Source organism: Scomber japonicus, chromosome 10 (assembly GCF_027409825.1).
Source record: "Scomber japonicus isolate fScoJap1 chromosome 10, fScoJap1.pri, whole genome shotgun sequence".
In the NCBI taxonomy this organism is placed as follows: domain Eukaryota; kingdom Metazoa; phylum Chordata; class Actinopteri; order Scombriformes; family Scombridae; genus Scomber; species Scomber japonicus.
Genome location: NC_070587.1, coordinates 8,594,632 through 8,620,434, shown reverse-complemented (window position 1 = coordinate 8,620,434; position 25,803 = coordinate 8,594,632). Strand labels below are relative to the sequence as shown.

General features: G+C 38.4%; 3 protein-coding genes across 3 annotated transcripts; 2 read left to right on the top strand and 1 right to left on the bottom strand.

Moving 5' to 3' along the window:
- The first annotated feature begins 53 nt into the window (after positions 1 to 53).
- On the top strand, positions 54 to 13,354 carry plekhg6 (pleckstrin homology domain containing, family G (with RhoGef domain) member 6). Its single transcript, XM_053326516.1, has 15 exons — positions 54 to 574; positions 1,926 to 2,133; positions 3,014 to 3,175; positions 3,444 to 3,575; positions 3,711 to 3,806; positions 3,925 to 3,975; positions 4,262 to 4,411; positions 5,320 to 5,430; positions 6,493 to 6,642; positions 6,755 to 6,889; positions 7,312 to 7,431; positions 7,538 to 7,670; positions 7,759 to 7,874; positions 8,282 to 9,789; positions 12,671 to 13,354. Exons 1-15 carry the CDS (start codon positions 555 to 557, stop codon positions 12,849 to 12,851), a joined length of 3,273 nt encoding a protein of 1,090 aa, XP_053182491.1. The 5' UTR covers positions 54 to 554; the 3' UTR covers positions 12,852 to 13,354.
- An 11-nt stretch (positions 13,355 to 13,365) lies between these two features.
- On the bottom strand, positions 13,366 to 16,545 carry LOC128365842 (lymphocyte activation gene 3 protein-like). Its single transcript, XM_053326453.1, has 8 exons — positions 16,403 to 16,545; positions 16,144 to 16,264; positions 15,784 to 16,004; positions 15,119 to 15,367; positions 14,701 to 15,018; positions 14,362 to 14,607; positions 14,124 to 14,245; positions 13,366 to 13,730 (listed from the first exon to the last, which is right to left on the bottom strand). Exons 1-8 carry the CDS (start codon positions 16,449 to 16,451, stop codon positions 13,635 to 13,637), a joined length of 1,422 nt encoding a protein of 473 aa, XP_053182428.1. The 5' UTR covers positions 16,452 to 16,545; the 3' UTR covers positions 13,366 to 13,634.
- Positions 16,546 to 22,381: 5,836 nt separating this feature from the next.
- On the top strand, positions 22,382 to 25,676 carry mrpl51 (mitochondrial ribosomal protein L51). The gene is made up of 4 exons (XM_053326502.1): positions 22,382 to 22,531; positions 22,864 to 22,966; positions 24,468 to 24,575; positions 25,077 to 25,676. Exons 2-4 carry the CDS (start codon positions 22,876 to 22,878, stop codon positions 25,271 to 25,273), a joined length of 396 nt encoding a protein of 131 aa, XP_053182477.1. The 5' UTR covers positions 22,382 to 22,531; positions 22,864 to 22,875; the 3' UTR covers positions 25,274 to 25,676.
- The last annotated feature ends 127 nt before the right edge of the window (positions 25,677 to 25,803 follow it).

Here is a 25,803-nt window from a genome sequence, read left to right as displayed (position 1 = left end):
TTTCCTTCATGTAGATTTACCTTTCAAGTCCTCATCTTTTACTTGGACTCTTTTTTTGACCTGCATGTTTTGGCCTTAATCACTTCCCTATAACTCACTTTTTCCTACCTGCTCTTTTCCTTCCTACAACATGATCGAACATATTCTCACAGTCGATTGTTTATCCATGGCACACTCTTTCTGTTATGTAATGGACAAAAACAACTGCTGCTTTGCTGTGTCAAGACGTGAGAATCCTTCGCCCCATGAAAATGATTTCCTCCAGTTTGCACAAGCTGATCAATAACCATGATTGACATGAAACAACAATAGCTCATCCTGGAATAAAATCAGTCACCGCCTCCGCTCCTTTAAGCACTTAAGTACTAACTGTAACACATTAACCAGGACTAAGCACTGATTTGTTGGCTGCAGAATCCAGTTGTTCTCGTTGGGCCAGTTGCAGAGGGCAGAGGCACAGGTGAAAGGAAGAGGGAGGGACTGAACCAATGTAGGCAGAGAGAGGGAGAGGAGGAGAAAGCTAACAGAAACCAAAGATGACTGTGTGAAACAAAATGGATTCAACCAAGCTCAGGTAAAGACTATAATTTTATTTGTTAAACACATACCTGGTAGTGTAAGAAGATGAGAGGGTTCAGTACTTCAGTGCAGCATTTTACTTCATGTCTTCACTACTGTTCAGTCATTCTCAGGTTTAAAGCTGCTGTATCCTGTTTCATTTGATGGGTTGATTCACTGAGGCTATAAAGTCTGTTTTTATAGACCTGTTATCAGTCAGTGAATGGATCAATTGAAATATAATCTTTCAGATATCTTAGGTTTACTGAGGGAGACAGACAGTGATTGTAAACAGGTGTGCCACCGTGATGAAAGCAATTGCATCAGTCTTTGATGTTTGACAATATTGCACGAGCAGATTTGTGTGGCATACCTGTCTGCAGTGTGTTTGCTCGTGCGAGTGTCTTTACTTTTACAAGAACTTCTAAAAAACGTGTGACTACAAGTAAAAGCAGCCATTCTACACTTCACCGAGTGTATAGAGTCTTGTTATTCTTAAGTAAAAGCAGTGAACCAGCAGTGAACCAGCAGTGCGGGAAAATGGCTTCTGGGATTGCTGCAAGTCATGAAATATTTCCCCGAGATACAGTAGCTCCTTGAGAAGGCAGACACATTCTTCGCTGTAACTTAAAGCTGCAGCAGGACGTGCTTCATGTTAGGATGTCAGGGTTGTGTGAACTAAAGTCAGGTGAGTTGTGGAGTGACACTACGACCTGCGCAGCTGTGTAACTGGAGCTGTGGTCATGTGAAACTATCAGTGTTTGGTTAAAGTGAACGTCACTGTCTGTAGGCTGACAGACACCACTAGTCAATACATTTATGAGCCCTAAATGACTAAATCTACTCCTAAATCAGTTTTTCCCAGCCAGACCAGGTTACAAGAGAAATATGAGGTGTCACAAGACAGAATGAACTGAACAGGAAAAACTCTGATATTTGCTTTATTCATCACTGATGACTGTTGCTCCTTAGGCCTCAAATAAAACAATGGGGGGAATGTTGGCTTTGGTTGAACTGTAGCAATTTGCAGTCACAAGCAGACGTTTCCTAATTATTAGGTTTTTAGGTTTTACAAGTCACAGTTTCTTACACTATGGAATAAAGTAGTTGTTTATAGTAATTCAGCTTTTACACTTTTGTTGCTAACTGTGTTTATTTGCCTTGAATTAATAGATCTATGGCACCGAAAGGGAAGCAGAATAAGTAGCAAATAAACCTTTTAAAATTACAATCAAGCCCTCAATGTTTTTGTTCTCTGCCTTTCATTTGTTATGCGTATCTTATTTCCTTGTATGAAACTATTCTTCTATGTGTTGTTCTCACACACCCTAATTTGACAATGAGTAACCCTGTGAGCTTTTCCGCAGCCTTTCCTCAAAAGCACCACATGTCAACAACGGTGGGGGAAATGAATCACCAATGGAAGAAACATCAGTGCAGCGTCGAGACAGTGTGGATGGGGAAAACAGGGTGCCAGATGTCGTTGACGTGACAGCAACAGCTGCAGCTGCAGAGATAAATCTCCACCACAGGGGGTCAGCAGACAAACACAAGTTCAATACACTTGGATATCAGGCAAGTGGCAGCTTCCTGTAGTGACGTTATCAGTGTGGAAAGTTAGTACTAATACTAAAGCGCTGTACTTTAATACAGTTTTGTGGTACTTCTATTTTTAAGTATTTAGTTTTATGCTGCTTTATAACTCCACTACATTTATCTGACACTGTATGTACTAGTTGTTTTGCATATTTTGCACATTTTTCAGCATCTAAAACACGATGCATTATTTCAACATGTTTTAAAACTCAAATCCACTTGTTTCAAGAATTTTCCAAACTCCAGACTCAACTTTTTCATAACTTTTGTGCAGCATTGGTTCCTTATTTCAAGATTCTACAACATATTTTTAAAACTACACTTTAAATTAGACATGAATGAGATAAATGTTTTCACTGAGCTGAAAAATAAGCTTTTAGTGCTAAATTATAAACACAAGTGTCTTTTGAAGATTAAAGTTTTTGCAAATTAAACAATCAACCAATATAAAAATGCTGCTCACACATGAATGAAGTAGTGATAATATAATACAATACTGTGGAATACTAAAGAGGTCATTCTGCATAACAAGTACATTAGTTTCAGTTCTTTTTGCAGGTATCACTTCTGTCCTTTCACTCCTAATAGATGTATTACTAACTCTAACTGAAGTAAAAGATCTGAATAACTCCTCCACCTCGTGACCCTACTCTTCTCATAATGTAAATGTTAGAAATCACGTTGGGGGCAGTTTGATATCTGTAAAACACAGATAAGCACAGTCTAGATTACTATATTGCCCAGTTTCATATCTCATGTTGTTAAGATAATCTTTAAAATGTTCTTTATTCTCTATTATGCCAACATGAAATGCACAATGTCAAATGCACTAACGTCCGATTCTATGTTGCCTCTCCAGCGGCGGACCAAGCAGAAGGTTGTGACTGACTTTGCAACAGTGACTAAGGGAGCATCTGCAGGAGCCAAACCCAGAGCTGCACTGAGACAGGTCTTGTTTAGCCAGGGGGCGTCTGACAAGAACCCAGCATCTGAGGTATTACAACGTCTCCAGCTCATCACAGTACATGCTGACATGCTCAGAAACAGATTCTGACTTGCTTTAACCGCCCACTCTATTTACAGAAACAACTGCAGCACTTCTTAATCTGCTCTGCTGGCATACTTTTAGATGTAACACCACAACTGTTAATCATCAGTTCTAAGGAATTAGAGATGTGTTATGACATTTACACATTTGCATTTTCCCTCACGCTGACCTCTATCTTTGTTGCTATTATCCTTCTACCTTTTTGTTTTTGCTCTTTTCTGGTCTTTTTCCAACCCATCAGGGTCAGTTGGATGTGCTGAAGCAGGATTTGGAGGCATATGCTGTGCCAGTCAGTCTAAAGTGGAAGTGGAAAGAGGAAAGTCAGGGAACCACACTGGAGAAAAACTGGACAGACATGGTGCACTCTCATTCAGTATGGGCCTTTAAATTATTCTCCAGCTTTTATGGAAAATGACTGCTCAGTTTGTGAATTTGCACATTTTGAAAGCATTACAAGTAATTCTTCTTCTCTTTCTTTTTTCCTCCACTGTCTTGTTTTCACTGTCAGACAATGTCTAAGATTCAGAGACACCAACAGGAGGCGCTGTGGGAGTTTGTCCACACTGAACTCACCTACATCAACAAGCTAATTATCATCAAAGACGTATGAAGTCATTCTCCATCTGCTGTCGTTCATTAAAGTACAAAAGTTATTTTTATTTGACAGGGGACTTTCCAGATGATGTTGTGGTGTTTAACAAAGCTTTGTCTGCTTCTCACAGCTGGTCATTGCAGCTCTTGTCAACCTGCACCAGCGTGGATTTCTCCCTGAGGTCAGTTTACAGTGTATGCCGCCTCGGCCTGACTGGAAATATAAAGAAACATCCTGCACAACTAACATATACTGCAGGCCTATTTTCCACTGATCAGCATACTATTGACATACATTGGCAAACACAGTGAGAACATCCGCTCTAGATGATATAGAATACAAATGGAAAGTGTAGCACAACAATAGTTTTCCACTGAGGAGATGGAAAATGTCACACCAAAGCAGGGGAGTTCAACTTAAACACACAAACACATTTTTGTTTTTATTTTGACTTCCTTCTTTGCCAGGTGACCCCCGAGCTGCTTTTCTCCAACCTGCCCTCTATCCTCACTGCACACCAGCTGTTCTGGCAGGAGGTGATTTATCCCATGTTACAGGAGGTCCGGAGCACAGGCATGCCATTTGACCCCATGAGGTTAGAAGCTGGTTGCCTGCAGGTGAGAACTGACAGTCTGCAAAACACAGTTCAAACACATTTGTAGGTGTTAGTCTGTCAGTCAGTGATGAAAGTACTTTTAGTTAAGTGTTATAAAGTGTTGTGTATGCTGTTATACTGCTACAATACATTTCAGTGGAACATATTTTTAGTCCTTTTATTCTACTACTTTAATCTGATAGTTATTATTTCTTTGCAGATTAAAATTTTCAGAAAACAATTTGAGCATATAAAATTCTATGTTGCATAGATTTATTAATAACTACTTTACTTCCCTTCTGTGATGAATCCCGTTACCTACATGGCTTATTTGCCTTATTTGACAGAAGAGATAGCACAAAGAACTGGAATAATGTTCAACAATGGATGTGAGGCAAATGCAAATGATGTGCATCTAAACCTTGCAATAAAGGCTTTTTCCACAGACCTAGGAAAGATTTTAGATGATTCAAGGATGAGGATAATTTGCTTAATGCTAAATATAGTTGCCAAGTGGTCATAAATGAGTTACTCAGTGTGCTAGATGGGGGATATCGATATATAATGTAGTTTAAGATTATACAGTGGACCTTCTAATGGCCATACTGGCAACTCTGTCTCTTACACGTTATGTAAATGTAAATTGCAACAGCAAATATATTTTGGCAATGCAATGCCACCTGAATAAAGTTTTTTTTTGTTAACATATCTTGCAGAACCGCATGTGTTAACCATTTACATGTTAATACATCACTAATATTAATCTGATAATGTGACGTATGAAGATATAATACTATCTCAATAATTAGATCGTTTAATATTGATACATTTTGCTGAAAGCACTTTTTTATAAGTCAAATTTTGAATGCAGGCCTTTAATGTATAATAGAGTATTTCTCACATTATTTATCTGTGTCTTTTTGTCCTCAGTTCCAAGAGCGTTTCTCATCATATAAGCATTACTGTTGGGAAGAGGAATACAATCTTGAGTTCACACGTAGGCAGATGGAGAGCAACCCACATTTCCTCACGTACATCCAGGTACAGCAGCAGACATCCATATGCACAGCAAGCACACCCACCAACACAAAGTTGTATGCATATAAAGATAAAAGTTTACACACTCTCAAATCATCTCCCACACCAACACCATTATTACCACTGAATTCACCTAAATGGAATTCAATGTCATGACTAACTCTTCTGTTATTAATGGCGGCCTTATGTGGTTTGTGATGTTTTCATAATCTGTGGGTGAGGTGTCATAACTGCTTCCTGAAGGGCAACCACTTCTTAACACCAACGTCTTCTTCAAATGATTCAGCTTTAACAGCATTTTAAAGGATTTTGAACTGTGTGCAGGACACTTATGAGAATAGTGACAGTGAGAAAAGGATGCCCTACAGCACTTCTTAAACAGTTACATAAAGCCTGGAAAACTGAACAGAGTTTAAAATGAAGTTTAAAATGTTTAAATTGTGTGTAAATGTATTTTTTGCATACATACATACAACATACAACATAAAGTGGTCCCCTGTCTATAAAGCAGGGGACCAATGTTTATCCAACACTTACTTTTTCATTTATGTCATATTCTCACACTTGTCAACTTGAGTGGGAGGTGATATTTTTTTTTTAACCAGGAAATGATACTACCGTGGGTGTTAAAAGGGTCTACTTCTCCAAATCACAAAAAACAAAAACATTCCACATACCACCCTGTGTTAGTTCTTGTTTTTAGTTTTGTGTGACGTAGTTTGATTCATCTTTGCTTTCAGACATCAGCCTGTCTTCTGTCACCACTCCGATACTGTGGGGGCAATAACAATAACAATAACACATCTCTCTAGAAATTATGTCCTGGTTTATCTGGAACATTCACAGACTGTGCTGTGAATGGTTTGCATTTGGTAACTATTTTCTAACTAGGGTGTAACTGGCACATTCTGGCTAATTTCTGGAAAGACATGTTAGCGTTGAGGTTTTTTTAATACTTTTAAAAACAAATTAATTTTAAAAAACAAATCCTAATGATCTCATTCATAGTTTCAAGACACAATGAAAAAGTGTTTAGTTGAGACAATAATCTTGTGTTCCATCCAGTGGGTGGAGACTCATCCTCAGTGTGAGCGGATGCGGCTCGGAGACATGCAGGCCAAACCCCATCAGAGGATCACAAAGTACCCCCTGCTGCTCAAGGCTGTGCTCAAGACTACCCAAGACCCTCATGTACAGCATGCACTCAGAGGCATGGTGAGACATTTAGAAGCATAATCATCTAACCTGATTAATTTAGCACAAGTAATTTGTTGTCTACTATATCCTACTACTCATGCTAACTGCCTTTCCTACTTGTCCTGTCCAGTTGTCCAGCATGAACACTTTTTTGGATAGTATCAATGACTACCTGAAGCTAAAGGATGAGGAGCTTGCTCTCTCCATTTCTGCACAGAGGGTGGAACGATATGAAGTGGAGGGAATAAATGAAGAAATTGACAAGGTGAAAATTGCTTTATAGATCTCTGTATATATGTATATGTATATGTATATATGTATAATATAGTATAGTATATTCTCTGCACTGATCATTTAAATTTATCATTTTTTAAGCCAAGCATGAGGTAAAAAAAAAAAAAAAAAAGTGAAGATCTTCACTGGAGGCAAAGCACATATTGCACATGTAAAATATCCATGAGCCTCAGCATTTATCACACTGTGTAGGCATTTTACTGTTCAGATCAGAAATGTGGAAAATCCATTAAATTGTGTGTGTTGGAGAGGAGACATGATGTGAGAGTTCATTCAAGTAAGGCAGATAAAAACACTGTAAAAGATTTACAGTAACAGGATTCTGCTGGAATAATATTGTCCTCACCCTAATCTCCTGGTGATCATTCCTAACATACACTATATCTTTGACAGCATGTCCGAGAGATCTGCCAGTTTGACCTCACATGCCCCATCACAGGAGTTGGTCCTGGAGTTGTGCGAAAGCTGCTGCTGGAGGAGAACTTGAAGATTCGGGGCAGAAAAGACAGCAAGGTGAGCAGAACCGGTGCGCTCAGTCATTGTTCATTTGTCTCCTTGGGTTGTCCCTCCATTACTTTTTTTGACTATGTCCTGTTTCCTCACACATGATGTGATGCAGCTGGAGGTGGTGGCTCTACTTTTCTCAGATGTGCTTCTGATGACAAAAGTGCATAAGAAAGGAGAGCGACTGAAGGTGGTTCGACCCCCTCTTGCCCTGGACAGAACAAATTGCATCCCACTGAAAGATAGCAGTGAGTAGCCTCTTCTTGAAGATGCCAGATATTTGGATTGTGTGCAAATATATTATGGATCCCCAAATCATTCCTCCTCATCTTTCAGGTTTGTTTGTTCTCGTGGAGGTAGGTGAGCTTCAGTGTGCAATGAATGTCTACATATTTACAGCCAGCACCTCAGAAAGCTGCTCCACATGGGTCTCCACCATCAACCAGGCAAAGGTAAATGTGCTAAAAGTTTGCCTTTGTACTGTGAAATATAATGTCTGTTTTATTATTGTGCATATGAATGAAATAAAAAATAACTTGACTTTTCCTATATAACATGATTTTTGTGAATACATCTATTAAACATTAATTTCCCCTTCCGGGATGACCCAATAACTTTGGTGATCCCTTTACTGTTCATCTAGTGCCGCATCAGCTCAAAATTTCAATCTGTCCAATATGGCCTTAGCTGGGCATTGTGTTTCGAGCTAATTAGCGTGTGTCAGCATAGACATTCATGTTTAGCTCAAAGCACTACGGGGCCTTCCAGAGCTGCAAAGTTGGCTGTTGACTCATGGTCTTGTTGCACTTTGTCATTCGTTGTTGAATGTTGATTCATTTTGTCTTTGTTATGTTGTCAGGAAACACTAAGGAATCTGAGAGAGACAGAGAGAACAAGGCAACTGCACAACTGGAAAATCCAGCAGCTGGAGGTTAAACCAGTTATAGAGGCCAAGACAGTTGATATGGAGACAATATCAGAGTCTATAACTGAGTCAGGAGAGAGAGAGGCTTTTGTGGATGAATTTACAGATGAACTCATTATACCCCAGTCAATAAATAGGATGTTGGCATCTAAAGAAACTGAGGAACAGTATCAGTCTGTTGAAGCAGACAAAGTGGCCACTCACACTGGATTGTCTTTTTGGCAATCACAACCCGAAATCAATCACAGTAAAGTACTGCGTAAGGGCTTTGGTCAGAAACAAACAGTCAGAGGGTATGAATGGATAGAAATGAGAGCAAGAGAAGAACAAGGTGGAATCCACATAGAGAAAGAAGAGAAAATGGTGGGAAAGGAGTTATGGGTGACCTCGAACCAGAGGGCTCAATCTGCCCCTAATCTGGATGATCATTTCATTTCTAGTGCTGCTGCAGATCCATTTCAACAGAGCACCACTGGACCATATGCTTTCTTAATGGGTGAATATCCAGATATTGACTATCCAATAAACAAACCGAACACTTTACACCTTCCTCGCCCAACAGTAACATCCAGAGCAAGGCCTGACTTTTTAAGACTACCGGCAGACAGAGCAATACCAACAAGCAGGGACTCAGACTCCCAGTCCATTAACCAAGACACCAGGAGAAATTCCAGCTATGTCCAGTCTGGAGACACAGATACATTTCCAGAGGTTTGGGGCTTCTCCAAAAATCTGAAGTCACCCAGGTTACGAAGGAGGAGGCCAGTCAGCACCCATCAGGACCCGTTTACTCAGGTTTCAAGACAGTTGTTGCAGGACTCAGGACAGGTTTCAAACAACAACTTGTCCTCCAACTCTGATTCTGACTACAACCAAAACATGAAGAAGAACTCAGAACAGAGGGTGCTGAAGCTGGGGTCTCTGAAGCCAAACCAAGGGATGTTTTGGAATGTGCATGATGACCCCCAAACCTTATCTGAACCTGAGCTGCCAGATCTTAACACCCACAATAAAAAGCTCAAATTGAAAACACAGAGGAGTGCCTCTATCCCAAACATCATCATTCAAGATGGACAAGGTTTTTATCTGCCCTCGAGTAACCAGCACACATTACCCCAAACCGAGGACACCATCTCTGAACACAATCCAAATGGGCACCCTTCACCTCTTGAGGGTCTTTTGGAAAGAGCCAAGGACAGAGTGAGGGACCGAGAGGTATTAAAAAGAGACCGAAATGTAAAAATGGCCAATTTGAGGTCAAGGTATCCTCCTTCTTCTCCCTCTTTTTCCACCACACCTTCACCGTCACCGTCACCCAGTGATGGAGACAGAGACACGGATTGGGAAGAGGAAGTGGAGCTGTTGAGACACAGAGCGCTCACGGTGAGCAAAGGATGGAAGGAGCAGCTGGTGGATGGAGATGACGATGACAAGAGGAACAGGTTAGACAATTTTAACATGTTGTCTAGAAAATGTATGGATTTTAATTTGAGAGACAAACAGTTAGATAACTGGTGTGGTTTGTTTTGCACTGTGAAAAAATACACAACTTGAACAGACATAAGACATAAGACACAACAGCTGACTAATGAAAGACGTACAACCATAATACTGATACAAACAGCCAAAATACATTTCAAAGGAAGCATTAGCATTTCTAAAGGCCAATAAAAAGTGATGCACATAATAAAGTTTCAATGTAAGTAAAGTGATGATGCTTTCAAAAATAAATAAAAATGATATGTATTTATTATTTAACTTCATGCAAAGTAAATAGAAAAAGCACAATGAAAACAATATTTGGTTCTCCTCGGTACGCCTTCATACAGTTTTTTTAAGATACTTGGCAGGCTGCTTTTTTTCTGCAGACTGCCTCCATGATGTTGAGATCAGGGCACTGGGGGGCACACCATCTGTTGCTGAAGACATTTCCTTATGAATCTGGCTGTATGATTGGGGTCATTTTCATGCTCCAGAATACATTTGAGACTGATAAGAAGCCTCCCTGGGCTCTGTTCCTTAAAGCAGGATTACCAAATAAGCCAGGTTTATTTCGTTAGTCTGGCTCATTTCCCAGCAGATTTGGTTCTATAAAGCAAGCTCAGCATAGTTCAAGCTCAGTTACCATAGCAACTTATGCTGGCAAACTAACCCTGTCCAGACCAGGCTAACTCTCAGGTTTAGCCTGAGTTGCTGCTTAGCCTGAAAGAAAAGAGATGATTTAATATATTATATGGCCTCATTAATCACCGTCATCAAAAAAAAAAATCAGTTCAAATGAAATCGACTTAATAATAATCATATAGAGATAGATATAGATATAGATATAGATATAGATAGATAGATAGATGCATGTCTCTGCGTTTCCCTTTTTCTGTTAATTGATTAAGGTCTAGTCTATATAACAACCTCAACCCTTGCACTGTTTCCCTTATTCAAGGCGTGTACCTTGCTTTTTGTGATCATATATTTAAATTCTTCATATGTCTCCAGCAGAAGTGTGTGCTAGAGACTGCTGCTGCTCTGTGGCTCTTTTGTGATGGATTTTGTCATTGTGAATCAGTTTGATCTGTGTTCGACGTCATCATGGGCTACATGTGAATGGCGTGCACACACAATTAGTCTGAATACTCGAGCCTGTCTTGAATTAGTTTGATTGCGTGAACGTGGATTTGCCTTTATGGAACCGCTTTAGCCTGATCTCATTTGTTTGGCTCATTCAAGTCAGGTGCAGCTTTTCTGAGCTTGCTTTATGGAACGGACCCCTGGTGGTATTATAGATTATAGATAACAATTGAAACTTCTTAAGAGCCAAAATCATTGTCACAGTACCATGTATGCATCCAGTATCAGAGCAAATATACACATATCAGTGTTGACATGTGACTGAAGAGTGATACAGCATTTACTCTTTCAATTTGTTTTTGTACACCGAACAGACACATACGTAAGCTCTTAAAGCCACTAATTTACATATAGATAAAGCCCCAGTTTAATAAACATGCCAAGCAGTAGTCTCACAATACCAGACAATCTCCGAGATCTCCGCCTACGGAAGTCTGGGGGTTTCTAAATCTGCGGTAATCACTTGAACCGTGACAAGAATGGCCACCCATGAACCTACACCCCTTATGTTTTGTCAGGGACTCGACTTACTGGAAGTGATTCTACCCTTCCACCCCCCTTTCTCCCCCATAGTGAACTGCATGTCATCTCCTCAATATGAATGGCCACCCTAAAGACTGCATGGCAGAACCTATTTTGCTGTGCACAATAGTTTCAACCCAGTTTTAACAATGAAACCGAGGAAATGGTTCTCAGCCTGTATGAGCAAAGCATGTAGAACCTGAGCTGTGAGTCTACCTGGGCAGAGACTCAACCATTTGTGTTATTATTTAAATGTGGAGCCCTCAGAAACTTCTGCTAATATTAATGTGGCATATGCTACTTGACATGCACAATATAAAAAGTTGATAATACAGACAGCATATTTAAGGATTTTATTTTAATAATAACACCATCGTCATAATAATCATAGCGGGAAATGTATTTATAGTATACCTTTCTAAATAGTACTTAAATTAGCAATTTTCCTTCATTAGAAAATTAATTTTTACGCTGTCAAAACTTTACTATTGAAATGAGTTTTCAGAGAAGAGTAGGCTGATAATGGACAGATTGTTCTGTGGGAGTGGAAACTTTAGCTACCCAGTGTCTTTCACGCTTCTCACCACAAAGCATGTGTTAAGTCACAATTGACATGTTGAATGCGTTTCATCTCTCGTTAAACATTTGCAAAAAGTTATCTTTCATATTTATATATATATTTATATATATATATATATATATATATATATACATATATATAACTTAAATATCAATGTCCTTGTTATGATGTCTGTTTCAGCTCCATTTTCATTCCACTGTCCATTTTAATCTCTATCAATTTAAAACTTTTATTCAATGGTTAATTTAATTACTTTCTTATTGTTAGTGTACAATACATTACTGTATATTTATAAGGGTATGATTTAAATGATTTTCTATGATTTTGCAATTTTGAACACCATGCAAACATTTATTAATTACTGTGTTGTGCCAGTACTACTGAGGTATATTATATATCTTTTAGTTATTGTAAAGGCTTCTTAAACTGCATTTAGTACATCCATTCATAATAAAAACATTTGAAATGTATTATCCATTTTGAAAAAGATACTGGAGGGAGCGACACTATACTGGGCACACAGTAGTCAGTAGCAGGGGAACCAGTGGCATAGTGAATGTTGATGAATAATCAGTTTTACTTCTTGCTCTCTTTAGTGTCGTCTTTACAAATGGTGTAAATGTGGACTGGCCTGGCTGGTGCTTTGATGATGATGAAGTCATGGATCGTTTACAACCAGGAGGTGAAGGACTTCTGGAGGACATCAGCCGATCTTTGCCCTTTTGGGATATCCATGGATTCTCAGAGCAAGAAGACGGAGAGTGCAGTCAGGTGTGACTAGTTTTGTAACTCCAAACCTAAAAGCTAATTAACAATCTGAGATCACAGACAGTCGCACTAATGTTTAATTTGGAGGACTTGGGGGAAAATTCAGACAATGAATGTGAACTGCAGTGATTATACAAATTAGGATTTTTAATGAAAAGTTAAAGTTTACAAAAGCAAAACAGCCTTTGCCAACAGAATAAACAGACACATCTTTGCACAGACATTTTGGGAAGAAGTAGACAGCTAGCTTTTAAAACTGCAAATGTCTTCAATCTGAATGTATAGTCACTGATCTGTAATTATGGATGAGTTTGTGAAAGTATGTGTGTATATATTATTAGTGTTTTGTGTAAATATAATTATTTTATATTTTTAATTCTCATGTAATTTTTTATGAAATACTGTATATTTTATTTATATATTAATCATTTTTTGTAATTTAGAAACAATTCTCCCCTTGCTGCACAGAGGTTTTCAGGTTGTATATAATGTAACCAATAAAAACACATTTATTTCTGTTAAATGTACTTTATTTTTAAAAACACACGCAAATATACATGCAAATACATTCTCACACTGAACAAAACAGTTACAACAGAAATAAAAGGATGATATACAACATTTTAAATTCTTAACACAACAAAAATGCTACAACGTCTGCTCTGAAAATACTGTATTTACAAAACCTGTGCAAAAAAACCTCCCAACTTATTGCAGGCATAAAGAAAACACATTTCACTTCAGTTTAGTACAGTGAAAACTTTCTTGCGATGTCGCATCTTTAATGTGTCTTTACTCCTTCGTCTGGTTCCTTTCTCTCTCCTCCCGCTCATTAGAGATGGTGTGAACAATCGTCTCCAGCGCGGGGTACTGAAAGATCCTTTTCCTCTGTGGAAACAGCAAATGCAAAAATATTAAAATAAGCCACTCTGAGTAAATGATGAATCAGGTACTCATATATGTTTTTAACGTTTTGTATTCATTTCTTCTTGTACATGTATGATGAGAAACCAGTTAATGAGCTGTGGTCATTTCTTTCCACCATGAAACTCATGCAAAGCATTTTCTGGAATCAAGTGACTTATCTTGAAACAAAGACAATAATCTCCCTCATTTCAAGATTTTGCATCTTCCATGGAAAAAAAATATATTGGCAAGAAATGTGAAAACTGAGATAATCCCATAAAACCATTTTTCATTTTCCCCTTTTCCCCCAAAAGTGTGACTCTTAGGTTTTGCACTATGGTATTATTTGTAGTGCCATGAACTACAGATTCTTACCCTTTGGTGGTTCTTAAACATTTGAACCAGAATCAGCAGCAGAACAACGAGGAGAATGCTGAGACCGACCACTGCTGTGGTGTTATGTGACAGACCTTTCAATTTCTGTCCAGTCAGACCAGCTGTAGCAAAGAACACAACACAAAACCAGTCAGATGAAAGCATATTTTGCATGTACATTTGTGACATTATTTGTGACAAGATTAATATTAAAAAATGTCCAGAGAAGAGAACTTACCCATCAGTGGAACGTGGTATGTTATGTTTCCCAGGATGCCTTCTTTCCCATAGAAAAGGCATGCCCATTCACCCCACTCATCTGACTCCCTGCTGATACTAATAGTCTTTCCCTTCTGGGTGGGCCCAACTGACTGGGTGCCGTTGATGTCATAGGTTACACGAACCCACTCATAGTCGGTGACATCGCTCGCGTCGGTCAGTTGGCAGGTCAGTGTCACTGCAGCTTTCGTCTTGCTGCTGTCAACTGGCAGAAGACAAGAAAAAAAATTGTTTAGAGCCAAAAATAAACATTTTATGGATTTTCATGCAACCATAAAGTGAAACATAATGAACTTACTTTTGGCAACGACAAGCTGCATAGTTCGAGTCACTTGTTGGCGCCCAATGATCCCAGAGCATCTGTAGCTGCCTTCATCCATATACCCAACCTCTTCCACCCTGGCAGACTTGTCCCAGGGCATCTCATAGGACTGCGAGGACAGGGAGAAGGAGGGAGGAAGGTGGCCAAGAGCAGGTTTAGAAGTAGAGCCAGTCTTCAGTTTCTCCCACTCTGATCCAAAAGGTTTTAAACCAGAGGCGAACACACACGGGAGTGTAACAGCAGACCCCACGGCAGCATACACCTTGGTGTTGTCTTTGGGTGGTTGCATGATTCCTGAAAGAGAAAGACGGGAGATTAAGCCACAAATTTAAACCAACAGCTCCATGTATTACAATAATTCAACCTTGTCTACTTCCTTTTCTCAATATCTCACCTTTTACAGACAGAGACGCTGAAGCTCGCCCCTCTTTGCCCTTGTAGCTAACAATGCAAGTCCAGTTTCCCGACAGCCTCCTAGTCGCCTTTTGCATCACAACACTTTTATCAGTGTTCCTGTAATTGGTGAAGTAAAATGGGCTGTTGTTCAATTTCCACTGCACCTTGGCCCCAGAAGGTAAAGGAGTCACTTTACAGGTGATTGAAAGAGCGTCCCCTGAAATAGGAACTGCTGGGGAGACAGACACTGTGGAGAATAAAGGCAAGGATTAGATTATTGATATTAAAGTGACCCCATAGTTCCTAGGTATGTTTGTACAAAGTTTTTTTTTATTGTTAAATTCTCATTTCATTCCAAACCACAATATTCTCGATCAGGACACTTATGTGAAGAAATTTATATTAAATTAAATCTCTCTATTAAAACTCACTATAAACTTAATAATACAAGCTTCAACATCAGCACATTATCCACATCTGATCGCATTACTATGAGTCTCAGCATGCTTGATCAGTACTTAATCAATATCCTATTAAGTTGTATCTTGTGCACTAATTTAGCAAATTAAGTAACTGCAGTGCAGTGAAGATGCCTGACTTTATATTCCACAACAGACATTAAAACTTCTGTGATTGTGAGGCTGTGTATAAGTTGTTTCTTACCTCTGATGACTCTAAGTATGACCACATTTTCAACAGAATTGCCTTTGTGCTGCACCAGGCAGGAGTAAAGCCCTCCATCCTCCTCTGTCACCCTGTTGATTTGCAGGCTGAAATCGTCTCTTTCAAATTGGGAATGGGGACATTGTACGCGTTGGACTCCATTCTGGGCCCAGCTGGAGCCCCAGTACTGCAGGCCACTCTTTAACTTCCTCCAAACAGTGCTGTGGAAGGAAGGAAGATGTTTATTTTGCTGTTTAAGAAAGGGATAGATGGTGACACATGTGATTGAGCCAGAGATATAAAGCAGAGAGGGAAAAAGACATGGAATAGTGAGGAGGTGAATAAAAAGTTGTGTCTTACCCTTTGTTTGCTTGAGTCCAGAGGATGGCAGGGGGAGATGAGGCTGAAGGGTTGCATTTACAGGGTAGAACAGCCTGAGAGCCAGCTTCAGCAAACACCTCAGTTATCTCACATTGGGCTCCTGAAGAAGAAACACACACAAAAAATCATTTCAGTAAGAAAATGTGCATCCATAACCTCTAAAGTATCATATGATTTATGTTTCATTGCCGATATATATATATATATATATATATATAAAAGCTTTGTGTTAAATTACCTGTCATAAGAAAGGTAATCAGCCCAAAGATGAAATACTCCAGCAGCATCGTCTTTGTTCTCTGTGCTGCTGTTTCAATTTATCCAGAAATGTCTCTTTTTTTCCACCTAGTACAATCTGCCTTTCTCTTTGCTGTCTTTCGCTTTTTGTCTGATGTGTTTTGTGAGTTGAAGTTGATGAGGTATATATGTGTCCGTGGGCGCTGACGGAGGCGGAGGGTGGAGTGTTTGGTAGTCCCTCTGCTGATCATGTGACTTCAGCTACAAGCCCAGGCTTTGATGCGGTTAGTCTTTGACAGCTTGGAAACTGTAAGACAGAGATGTAAACAGGGAGACCCACTTCCTCCCACGGATTCTCTCTTCTTCATTCTGCCCTCTTTTTCACATCATGTACGTAAAAGTGTGAAAAATTCTACTATTTGCAAGTCAAAACATAGATGGCTAGATAAAATGTCTTGTCTACTGAAATACATGTTGTGTCTCAGAGTGAAGCTCCTGTTTAGAAATGTCTTTTGTGCCAAAGGGGCAGTAAACTGCTTGTAATATGTTTTATGATTACCCTGAAGAAGGCCGCAAGACAATGATCTATAATTAAGTTCTCCTATACTACAAATGTTGCTGGAGCTTTGACTTTTTTAGACTTTTGAAAGTAGGTGAAGTTGGGCCAGAAACTGATACTCTACCAAAATAGAAGTATACAACATTCAAATGATTCCCACAGACTTCAGTGAATATTACTTGTTTACAAATCAATTTAGTGTCATTCACGGAAGTTCTTGTTGTTGCTTTGAAACCGAGATGAAAAACCTGCAACGCCAAACCACCCTGTCATTCCTCCGTCATTGCCAGTCAGTTGCATTCACAACCACTGATTAACTCACAGCTCTCGCTATCATCACTTGTTTGAGAATGAGGACGTTTAGTAATTCAGTATTTTGTTCTCAAGGATATTCATGAAAGTGAATCATCACCTCCATTCTCGCTTTGTTTGTGTTCCTTTTCGTCAATTCTTAAAGTGCTGCAACCGCAGTAGGAATGGATCCATACTGCCAGTCAAACAGTTGTTTATTATTATTTTAGCATTCAGACATTAGAAGTCGAGTGTAATGTGATTGTCATTTTCATTCATATGGGCTGAGGTTCATAGAGACATGTCTTAACATTTTACTGAATTTTATGAAACCAATTAGACACCTAAAGCAACATACTCGATATTGGTCTTTACAATTGGTGCTAGCTGTGTTTTTATTGTCTGATTTTACTTGTGTAAGTTAAATACCTCTATGTTACATAACTATACACACCTGTGTGTATACGGCAGACAGTAGATGTATTATCTCCGTACTCATTCATGCAATTTCAGTAAAGCACCTTCCTACAGACGGGTGACAAACTGAAGGAGAAACCAACATAAAGAGTTTTAATAAGGTGTTGGGACACCACATACCACCAGAACAGATTCAGTGCAACTTGGTATTGATTCTACAGTCTTCCAAAAGATCATTTGGTGCAAACCTTCTTCACCAAACTAAAAACAAACATCCCAAATTTTGGAAACATTGAAGACAGCGAAATGTCCACACTCCTTGGTGAAGGGCCTTCTGCTGGCAGCACAGTTTGTCTTAGGTTGTCATGATCTGAGGGACTCAGGTTAAGTCACCTGTATTTTTATTCACACGCACACGCACACACACACACACACACACACACACACACACACACACACACACACACACACAAACACACACACTCATTCACTCACCTACCATCCACCCAATTGTATTCACATTGTTTGATTGTGATAGATAGATAGATAGATAGATAGATAGATAGATAGATAGATAGATAGATAGATAGATAGATAGATATGAATTGAAAGACAGACAGAAAGGCATAGATAGAAACATACACTTGAGAATGTGTGGGTGAAACCTCAGAGCTGTTTTTCGTTGTCTTTGTGGAGACATTTTCCCTGGTAGAGGCCTCCATGTGACTGCTGCTGACTGCTTGAAGTCTTTTCATCTTTTGTCCTCCACCCTAAACTTCCTCCTCACCTCTAACACTATCATAGCCATCAAATTTAAATCTGTGTCAAATTTGTTTCAACTCGTGGTCACAGCTTGTCAGAAAATACCACAGTGCCAACTTTCTCGTGCTGCTGTGGTGCTCATTCTTTGGATGAGGGCATGTGTCACTCTTTGTGAGGGGGTCTTTCCTAGAGCTGATGTTTAGTCACCTCCACAGCATCTGAATATTGGGTGAGAGTACTGTGAAGGAAAATGCCCCTCATATGGAAACAATTGAGCTTTGAGCTTGTGGGAAGGCAGGTTAAGATTATGTTAATAAGGATGAGTTTGGAAAATAGTCAAATCAGATTTCTTTGGTAGAAGAAAAAAAAAGAACTGAGTAGTTTGTTCCTGCGTCAAACCTGATGTTTTATCTTTGCCCTTCTTAGTCACAGCTGTTGTTTCATTTGAATCAGCATTAAACTGTACCAATTAACAAACACATGAATGATTAAGGCTTAAGGTTTTCTGAATTATTGTAAACACTGTTGCGGTTTAATTTCAGTGACAGACATGATTATATCATGGTATTCTAGTTTATATGTGTAGGTGATGATAAATAATGTTCCACTCAGTTTTACTGGCAGAGGAAGCAGAGCGCAGATAAAAAATGCTGCTCTGCTGAGAAAACGTTAAATTCAGTCATGTCAGCTTTTTATTGAGTGCTATGAGGTTGAGCGCCACATGAAAACATGACAGTTTCTATGAAGCTAAACCCCAATCTTTCATGCTGTGCACATGTATCGACTGTGGACCTAAAGTATTTTGCAAGTATAAAATAAAGTTAAAAGTCAAACATTTCTTGCAGCATCGTCTTAGCTGATTAAATTTAGACTGCAGACTCACACTTACAGTAACAGTCTTTCTCTGCACAGCCTATTACAGGGTGAGAGGTGAATGGAATCTAATGTTTAATTATGTTTTGTCTAGTTTAAATTTCCACCCAATTGCTGACGTCTTACCAAGAATGTATTATAGACAAGTTTTTCAGCTCTGTTTCTTTGAAAATGACAAAATATTCCACCCAGTGCTTTACAACAGTAAGACTGAAACTATCAGTGTGTGTGTGTCTACATGTGCATGTTTTTCTATCTTTGAGAGAACCAATTTCAACAACCTTGTGAAAATACTCCTTTGTTGTGAGGACATTTTGGCCAGTCCACAACTTTAAAGGGTAATTTAAGGGTTAAGACTTGGTTTTAAGGTCAGGGTTAGCGTTGGGTTTAGTTTCAGTTTAGGTTTGGGCATTTAGGTCTAATGGTTAAGGTTAGGGTAAGGGGTCAATGTGTCAATGAGTGTCCTCACAAGGATATAAAGGCAAACGTGTGTGTGTGTGTGTGTGTGTGTGTGTGTGTGTGTGTGTGTGTGTGTGTGTGTGTGTGTGTGTGTGTGTGTGTGTGTGTTTGTATGTAAGAGAGCTCCACACAGAGAGATAGAGAGGGGGGGGGGGGGTTGTCTGGATGTCTGCAGATGTTGTTATTCCAACATCAGGTTCAGCAGCTTTAATAGTTGCAGTAGTATCAGCATAACAACTACAACTGACCATCATTAATCTGCCAATTACTTCCTCAATTAATCTGGTCAATAAAATATCTGACAATAGTGAAATGTGCTCACTACAGCAAGAAGTTTATCTTTGTCTCACCATTAAGAACATAAACACAATAAAAATACATACAATGAAGATACACACACACACACACACACACACACACACACACACACACACACACACACACACACACACACAAGGTCAAACATCAGCAGTGCAGCAACATACTGTGTGAAACAGTTACACAGTTTACACATTTTATTGGATTCCTCCAACATGAGGATATTCTAGTGCTGTTTATTCATGAACTCATTTACCTAATTTTGGACAAAGGATGCTCTACATGTCTTTTTTGTTGACCAGAGGTGTGCCCTATAATGTCGCCACAATAGAGGCGTGTTCAGTTTTAACTTCTAAACTTCTAAATAGTCCAGATACATATTTGAGAGATCGATGAACTGAAGAATTGATTGTTTCAGCTTTACATGTGTTTATTTAAAAAAAGGTTGCATATAAGTTGCACATAAGGGATGATAAATGCAAACTCTACATGTGCATAAAATACACAGTCATATTTTTTTCCCACTCTTTTGTAGCTCAGGCCTGTGAGTTGAGCATTGTTATGATGCAGTGAAAATATGATCAGAGAAAAGATGAGTCCTATTGACCTAAAAAACATAGCAGCGCCTAAAGTATTACAGCCGTCTATGTTGGTGTATAAATAGGCTATGATAGTTTGAGGAAAATCTTTACTGAAACATAATCTAAAATTTCCAATTTATTGTTTCAGCTAGCTTGTGGTTTACCTCGAATAAAGTGTTAAACCTAAATGGGTCAACCTCAAAAAACACTGGATCCTACATTTCAGTAAACAACTGTTTGCAACTCAGACATATCCCAGACACTGACCCCCACGTTATCATTTGTTATTTAAAAAAAAGAAAATCACAAAGCTCCCCCAGAAGACATTATACAACTGTTTTCTGAGTAGCGATCCTCTTGACAAGTGAACTAACTGTGTTTAAACTTACATTTCTGTTAAAGAAGCAAATGTATGCTCATTGCCAGATTAAACTCTTAAAATAACTTTTTTGTTGGGCCCTGTTGATCCACACTATACATGGTATTACTCTATAACCAACATTAGAGGATTAATCAATTAATGATTACAACAATTTTGATAATTGATGGTTTAATTTTTTTTTTGTAAAAAATCCAAGAATTTACTGATACCAGCATTTACTATTTTATTTTTCAGTGATAGTAAATTCAACATTTAGGGTTTTTGACTGTTTGTCAGACGAAACAAGTCATCTGAATGTGTTAACTTTAGAGAATAATGATATGCTTCAACGGTGCAAATATGCAATTTATCAAATGATATACCCACATGATGTGGAGTAAACATGGGCTTTTGGAGGGCCCCTGGGAACCTGGGATTTACTAGTTAGTAATCCAGCCTAGCATATGCTAAATACAAAGATCTAGCAATTTGTCAGTCACTTACAGACATGTTTTGGGCCACACATTTTCTGAATCCATAGGTTTGACAATTTTAACTTCACAAAAAAAACATGGCCCTTGACCAGTGTTGTGGAGTAAAGTTATATGTAATGGTGATATGTAATTTAATTACAGTTACTGAGAAAAAGATGTGTAATTAAATTACAGAACTTATGAAAATGTTGTTGATCACAAAGGGGGTTACATCTGAAGTCAGACCTTTTAGATTTTTGCTCAGGAGGAGAGTTTTTTCCTCATGTTGCTGTTTTTAATTATCTGAAAACAATTTTTGTTTAAATTTTGTATATAAATATTGATTTGGAACACACATGGTCGTAAATGGTGTCCCAGTACCAATTAAGCCCTTGCCATACGTTTTTCATAAAATATCTATTTTATATTCCAAAATCTACATGAACTAATGAATACATTTTCAAATGAGAGATAAATCTTGCTTTATAATAAATAATCTCCTTATAAATCATGTCAGAATCCATAAAAAACACCTGAACTTAGATTTTTGTTGAACAGTTGAAAAAATTCATTAGAAAATAAGAAAAGTAATCAAAAAGTAATCAAAGATAATAAGTTACATTGCTTTGGTTAAGTAATTGAAAAAGTTACATTGCTTATTACATTTTAAATAGGGTAACTAGTAATCTGTAACTTATTGCATTTTCAAGGTAACCTTTCCAACCCTGCCTTTAGACATAGGCCCATTCATTTGATATATGTGCTCCACTGGTACGGCCACCTCCCTCTACTGGGGGAAAAAATGTAGTGAAAACATGCGAACGATTGTTTTTGCGCTGCTCTAAAGAAAATACGGTAGCGGCGCTTTGCATTATGGGATACAGAGTAAGATGGATGCGGTCATAGAGAGCATGTCGAAGCGTCAATAACATGTCTTTTTAAGTGAAACAACATCACCGGGGGCTTTAATTAACTAATCGTTGTGATAATAACAAAAAGACCCAACTGGCACCAGACCGCTTGTACGTGGAAACAGGTAAAACTCATAACTGTGACTTTGATGTGATGTGCTAGCTAAGGCTAAAGCTAAAGCTAAGGGTCAATGAAGCGACTGAATTGTGTGATAGAAGCAGAAAACAACCCTCATATTAACCACATGGCTTAGTTCATAATGTATACCTTTCATCTAAGGTAATAAGACATTGTTTTAATGTTTGGGTTTTAGTTTAATTTCTCAAATTGCATGTTTTTATGTTTTTTGTTTCCCATTCTTACTGTTAAATGCTTGTTTTATGTAAACCACGTTGAGTTGCCATTGTGTATGAAATGTGCTATATAAATAAAGCTGCCTTGCCTTGCTTATCGTAGTTAACTTCGGACATGTCTGTACTGGGAGGTTTACTGGGAGCTGGAGCCTCTCTGTGTCGGTCTGCTGGGACTCTGCTGCACACAGTCAGGACCATCTCTACTGGTGAGTACTGGTGGCACTGGTTTCAGGGACTAATGAAAGGACTTTACTGTCTGAACTATAGCAGCAATATCACTTTAATTTGAGTTTGCATGCTTTTGTTCACTTTGGTGCACTTCCACTGCAGGGCTGAGATATTATAAGCTAAAATAATTATTTTCATTATCGTTCAATCTGTCAGATAATGATAAACAAGGGACAGAGTGGACTGACACCATAAATCAGGTTGAACAATCCACAGTATAGACTATTATACAAAGGAGAGACATCATTAAGTTAGAAAGACAATTCAATAAATAGAAAGTAGAATAGTAGTAGTTTCACCTCAGGTCAGTATATCAAAATGTACTTTGTGTGCATTAACTAATAATTTCTTAAATATTGATTCATTCATCTGTTTATAGTGACTGTTTTACCTCCACAGGAGGCAGGAAACCCCATCTTATTTTTATTATTCATTACCTCGTGTACACATAAAATAGGGCTGGGCAATTCATCGAAAAATAATTGAAACCAACATTTAGAAACTCTAATCTACTTAATGTTGCTCATGTCAATTAAAGGTGGTGTTCACTGTTGCCATGACAGCAAAGGTTGCATGTCTTTAAGGAATTTGAAAACTTGTCTCCAGTGATCATTTTAACCCAAACCATGATCTTTACATAGTTCTAATCAAGTAAACTAGACATTAACCACAGCTTCACACCTTAAAACATCTGTATTTTCACTCAAGATACTCAGGTGCGAAAATATCACAACATATCGTGTGAGGGCAGCAGTGGAAAATACAAAACAAAAGAAACTGTGAAATACATAATCGTTCATCAAGGGTGGAGATAATCGTTCATTAATCATAGTCAAGGTTAAAAGTGCAATGAAGCGTGATTTAGATTTTTGCCATAATCGCCCAGCCCTAACATAAAGTACACTGTCAAAAATGTGTTACTTGCATTGACTTGATTCTTAAATTGTTACTTCAGTTACATCAGATAATATTAATATTGCAGAAAGTACTTCTCAATTTATCCTTACAACTTAAATTTCTCCTTCATTCAGCAAGTACACAGCCTCAATCCTTCAACATTTCAGGCTGAATTGTAAAATCTGCATACTGTTCAAATCTTGTAGTCTGGGATAATCAGTCTTCTTAAAGGTGCTAATGCAAAGATCGATATCTGGATTTTATGAATCAATATTTGATCATTCAAATAAAATCAAAATACATTGGGGGATTCTTTTTTTTTTTTTCTTGTATTTTAAAAACATCCGAGTCCTCGTTAAGAATATGTGCTACAATTTCCTGTAGCCTGAGGTGATGTCTTCAAATGGTTAGTTTTATTTGGCCAACCAAATATTTTTACAGTGACACAAAACAAATAACACACCTCTTATTGAATATATGCATATTTGCTTGATGTTTAATGCTACTCTACTTATTGTAGTGGTACTAAACGTAGTATATGTTCATACTCAGTACTGACTTGAAACAACGTGCTGCCTTCAGGTACCTGCTGCCAGATCCGGATGCATGCCATCCCACAGCTGAAAACAGTGGACAGGTGGACTGAGAAAAGGAGCATGTTTGGGGTTTATGATAACATAGGAATCCTGGGTAAGTGTCCTGAACCACCGAAAGACTATACATTGACCCACAGATTAGTTTCTGAGCTGATTGTGCTGATTGTGTTGATTGTGTTGGTTGGCTGTCTCACCATCTAATAAAACAATGTTATATGCAACTATGAATTCAAATCTTTCATTTGATCAGTTACCTTACATTTTCTTGGTGACGAAAGGAACGAAAGTCTCGAATAATGTCATAATCTGAGTTACTAGACTTAAGTTTTACAGCTGAGTTGATAATCAGTTAGGGTAGCTTGAATAAAACTGCCTAATAAATTTGCCAGATGCAGTTTGAAAAGTCAAGTTAATTTTATTTGTGTTGCACAATATCAAAATATTACAAGACTCTTAATACATGTATATGACATCTGGAGCACATCCTGGAGCAAATGGTGCCTTTCTGAGTTTATTACATTTCCTGTTTGCGTTTCTCTCCTGTTTCTCGTCAATACACCGTGCAGAAACTGACCTCCTCACTTTGTGTCTACAGGGGATTTTAAAGCTCATCCCAAAGACCTAATTGTGGCCCCCTGCTGGCTGAAGGCTTTCAAAGGTAATGAACTACAGCGTCTAATCAGGAAGAAGAAGATGGTGGGAGACAGAATGATGACTCTGGAAAGACACAACATGGAGAAAAGGATCCGCTTCCTCTACAGACGTTTCAACCGCACCGGCAAACACCGCTAACATCACATAAACTCTTCTGGCAAATACATCAGACCAGCCAATAAGGACTGTTGGAGTCTAGTGATGTGGTCTCATGCTGTCACTGTGTATAATGCATTTTTTCTAAGTTATATGAAAGAAGAAAACTGGTTTATGTGTTTAGAAATAGCATACATCATGTACCCCATTGATCAACATAAACAACACGATGTAAAACCCTGAAAACACATTCTAAGCATTTACTTTGATATCATACAGCAAAGAGCTGGTCATCTTCGTTCTGTTGCTCGAGCCAAATGCTGTGATGGTCTTGCTGGAAAATGTCAGAATAGAGACTGGACAACAACCCACTGGGAGGTCAAAGGTCAGCGATGGAGCTGAGTATGAGAGGAGCTATTATATAATGAATAAAGGGTGACTGTTGCTCATTTGTAACGTAATTGGGTTACTGCTTTAATTTGCTCTTAAAGTCAATGACACCATTTCGAAAACACCACTGTGCTCATTCACATTTTCCCCCTGTCTAAAGACAAACTGTGAGCAAAAGTATG

Bases quoted from the DNA above. Each gene is read 5' to 3' on its own strand.
- LOC128365842 (XM_053326453.1), bottom strand. From the start codon at position 16,451: ATGCTGCTGGAGTATTTCATCTTTGGGCTGATTACCTTTCTTATGACA. The intron at 15,368-15,783 runs GTAAGAAACAAC...TATTCTCCACAG, and splicing joins CATACTTAGAGTCATCAGAG to TGTCTGTCTCCCCAGCAGTT. The intron at 13,731-14,123 runs GTAAGAATCTGT...CTGTTTCCACAG, and splicing joins TGTTTAAGAACCACCAAAGG to AGGAAAAGGATCTTTCAGTA.
- mrpl51 (XM_053326502.1), top strand. From the start codon at position 22,876: ATGTCTGTACTGGGAGGTTTACTGGGAGCTGGAGCCTCTCTGTGTCGG. The intron at 22,967-24,467 runs GTGAGTACTGGT...TGCTGCCTTCAG, and splicing joins AGTCAGGACCATCTCTACTG to GTACCTGCTGCCAGATCCGG. The intron at 24,576-25,076 runs GTAAGTGTCCTG...TTGTGTCTACAG, and splicing joins TGATAACATAGGAATCCTGG to GGGATTTTAAAGCTCATCCC.
- plekhg6 (XM_053326516.1), top strand. From the start codon at position 555: ATGGATTCAACCAAGCTCAG. The intron at 575-1,925 runs GTAAAGACTATA...GCTTTTCCGCAG, and splicing joins ATGGATTCAACCAAGCTCAG to CCTTTCCTCAAAAGCACCAC. The intron at 3,176-3,443 runs GTACATGCTGAC...CCAACCCATCAG, and splicing joins AACGTCTCCAGCTCATCACA to GGTCAGTTGGATGTGCTGAA.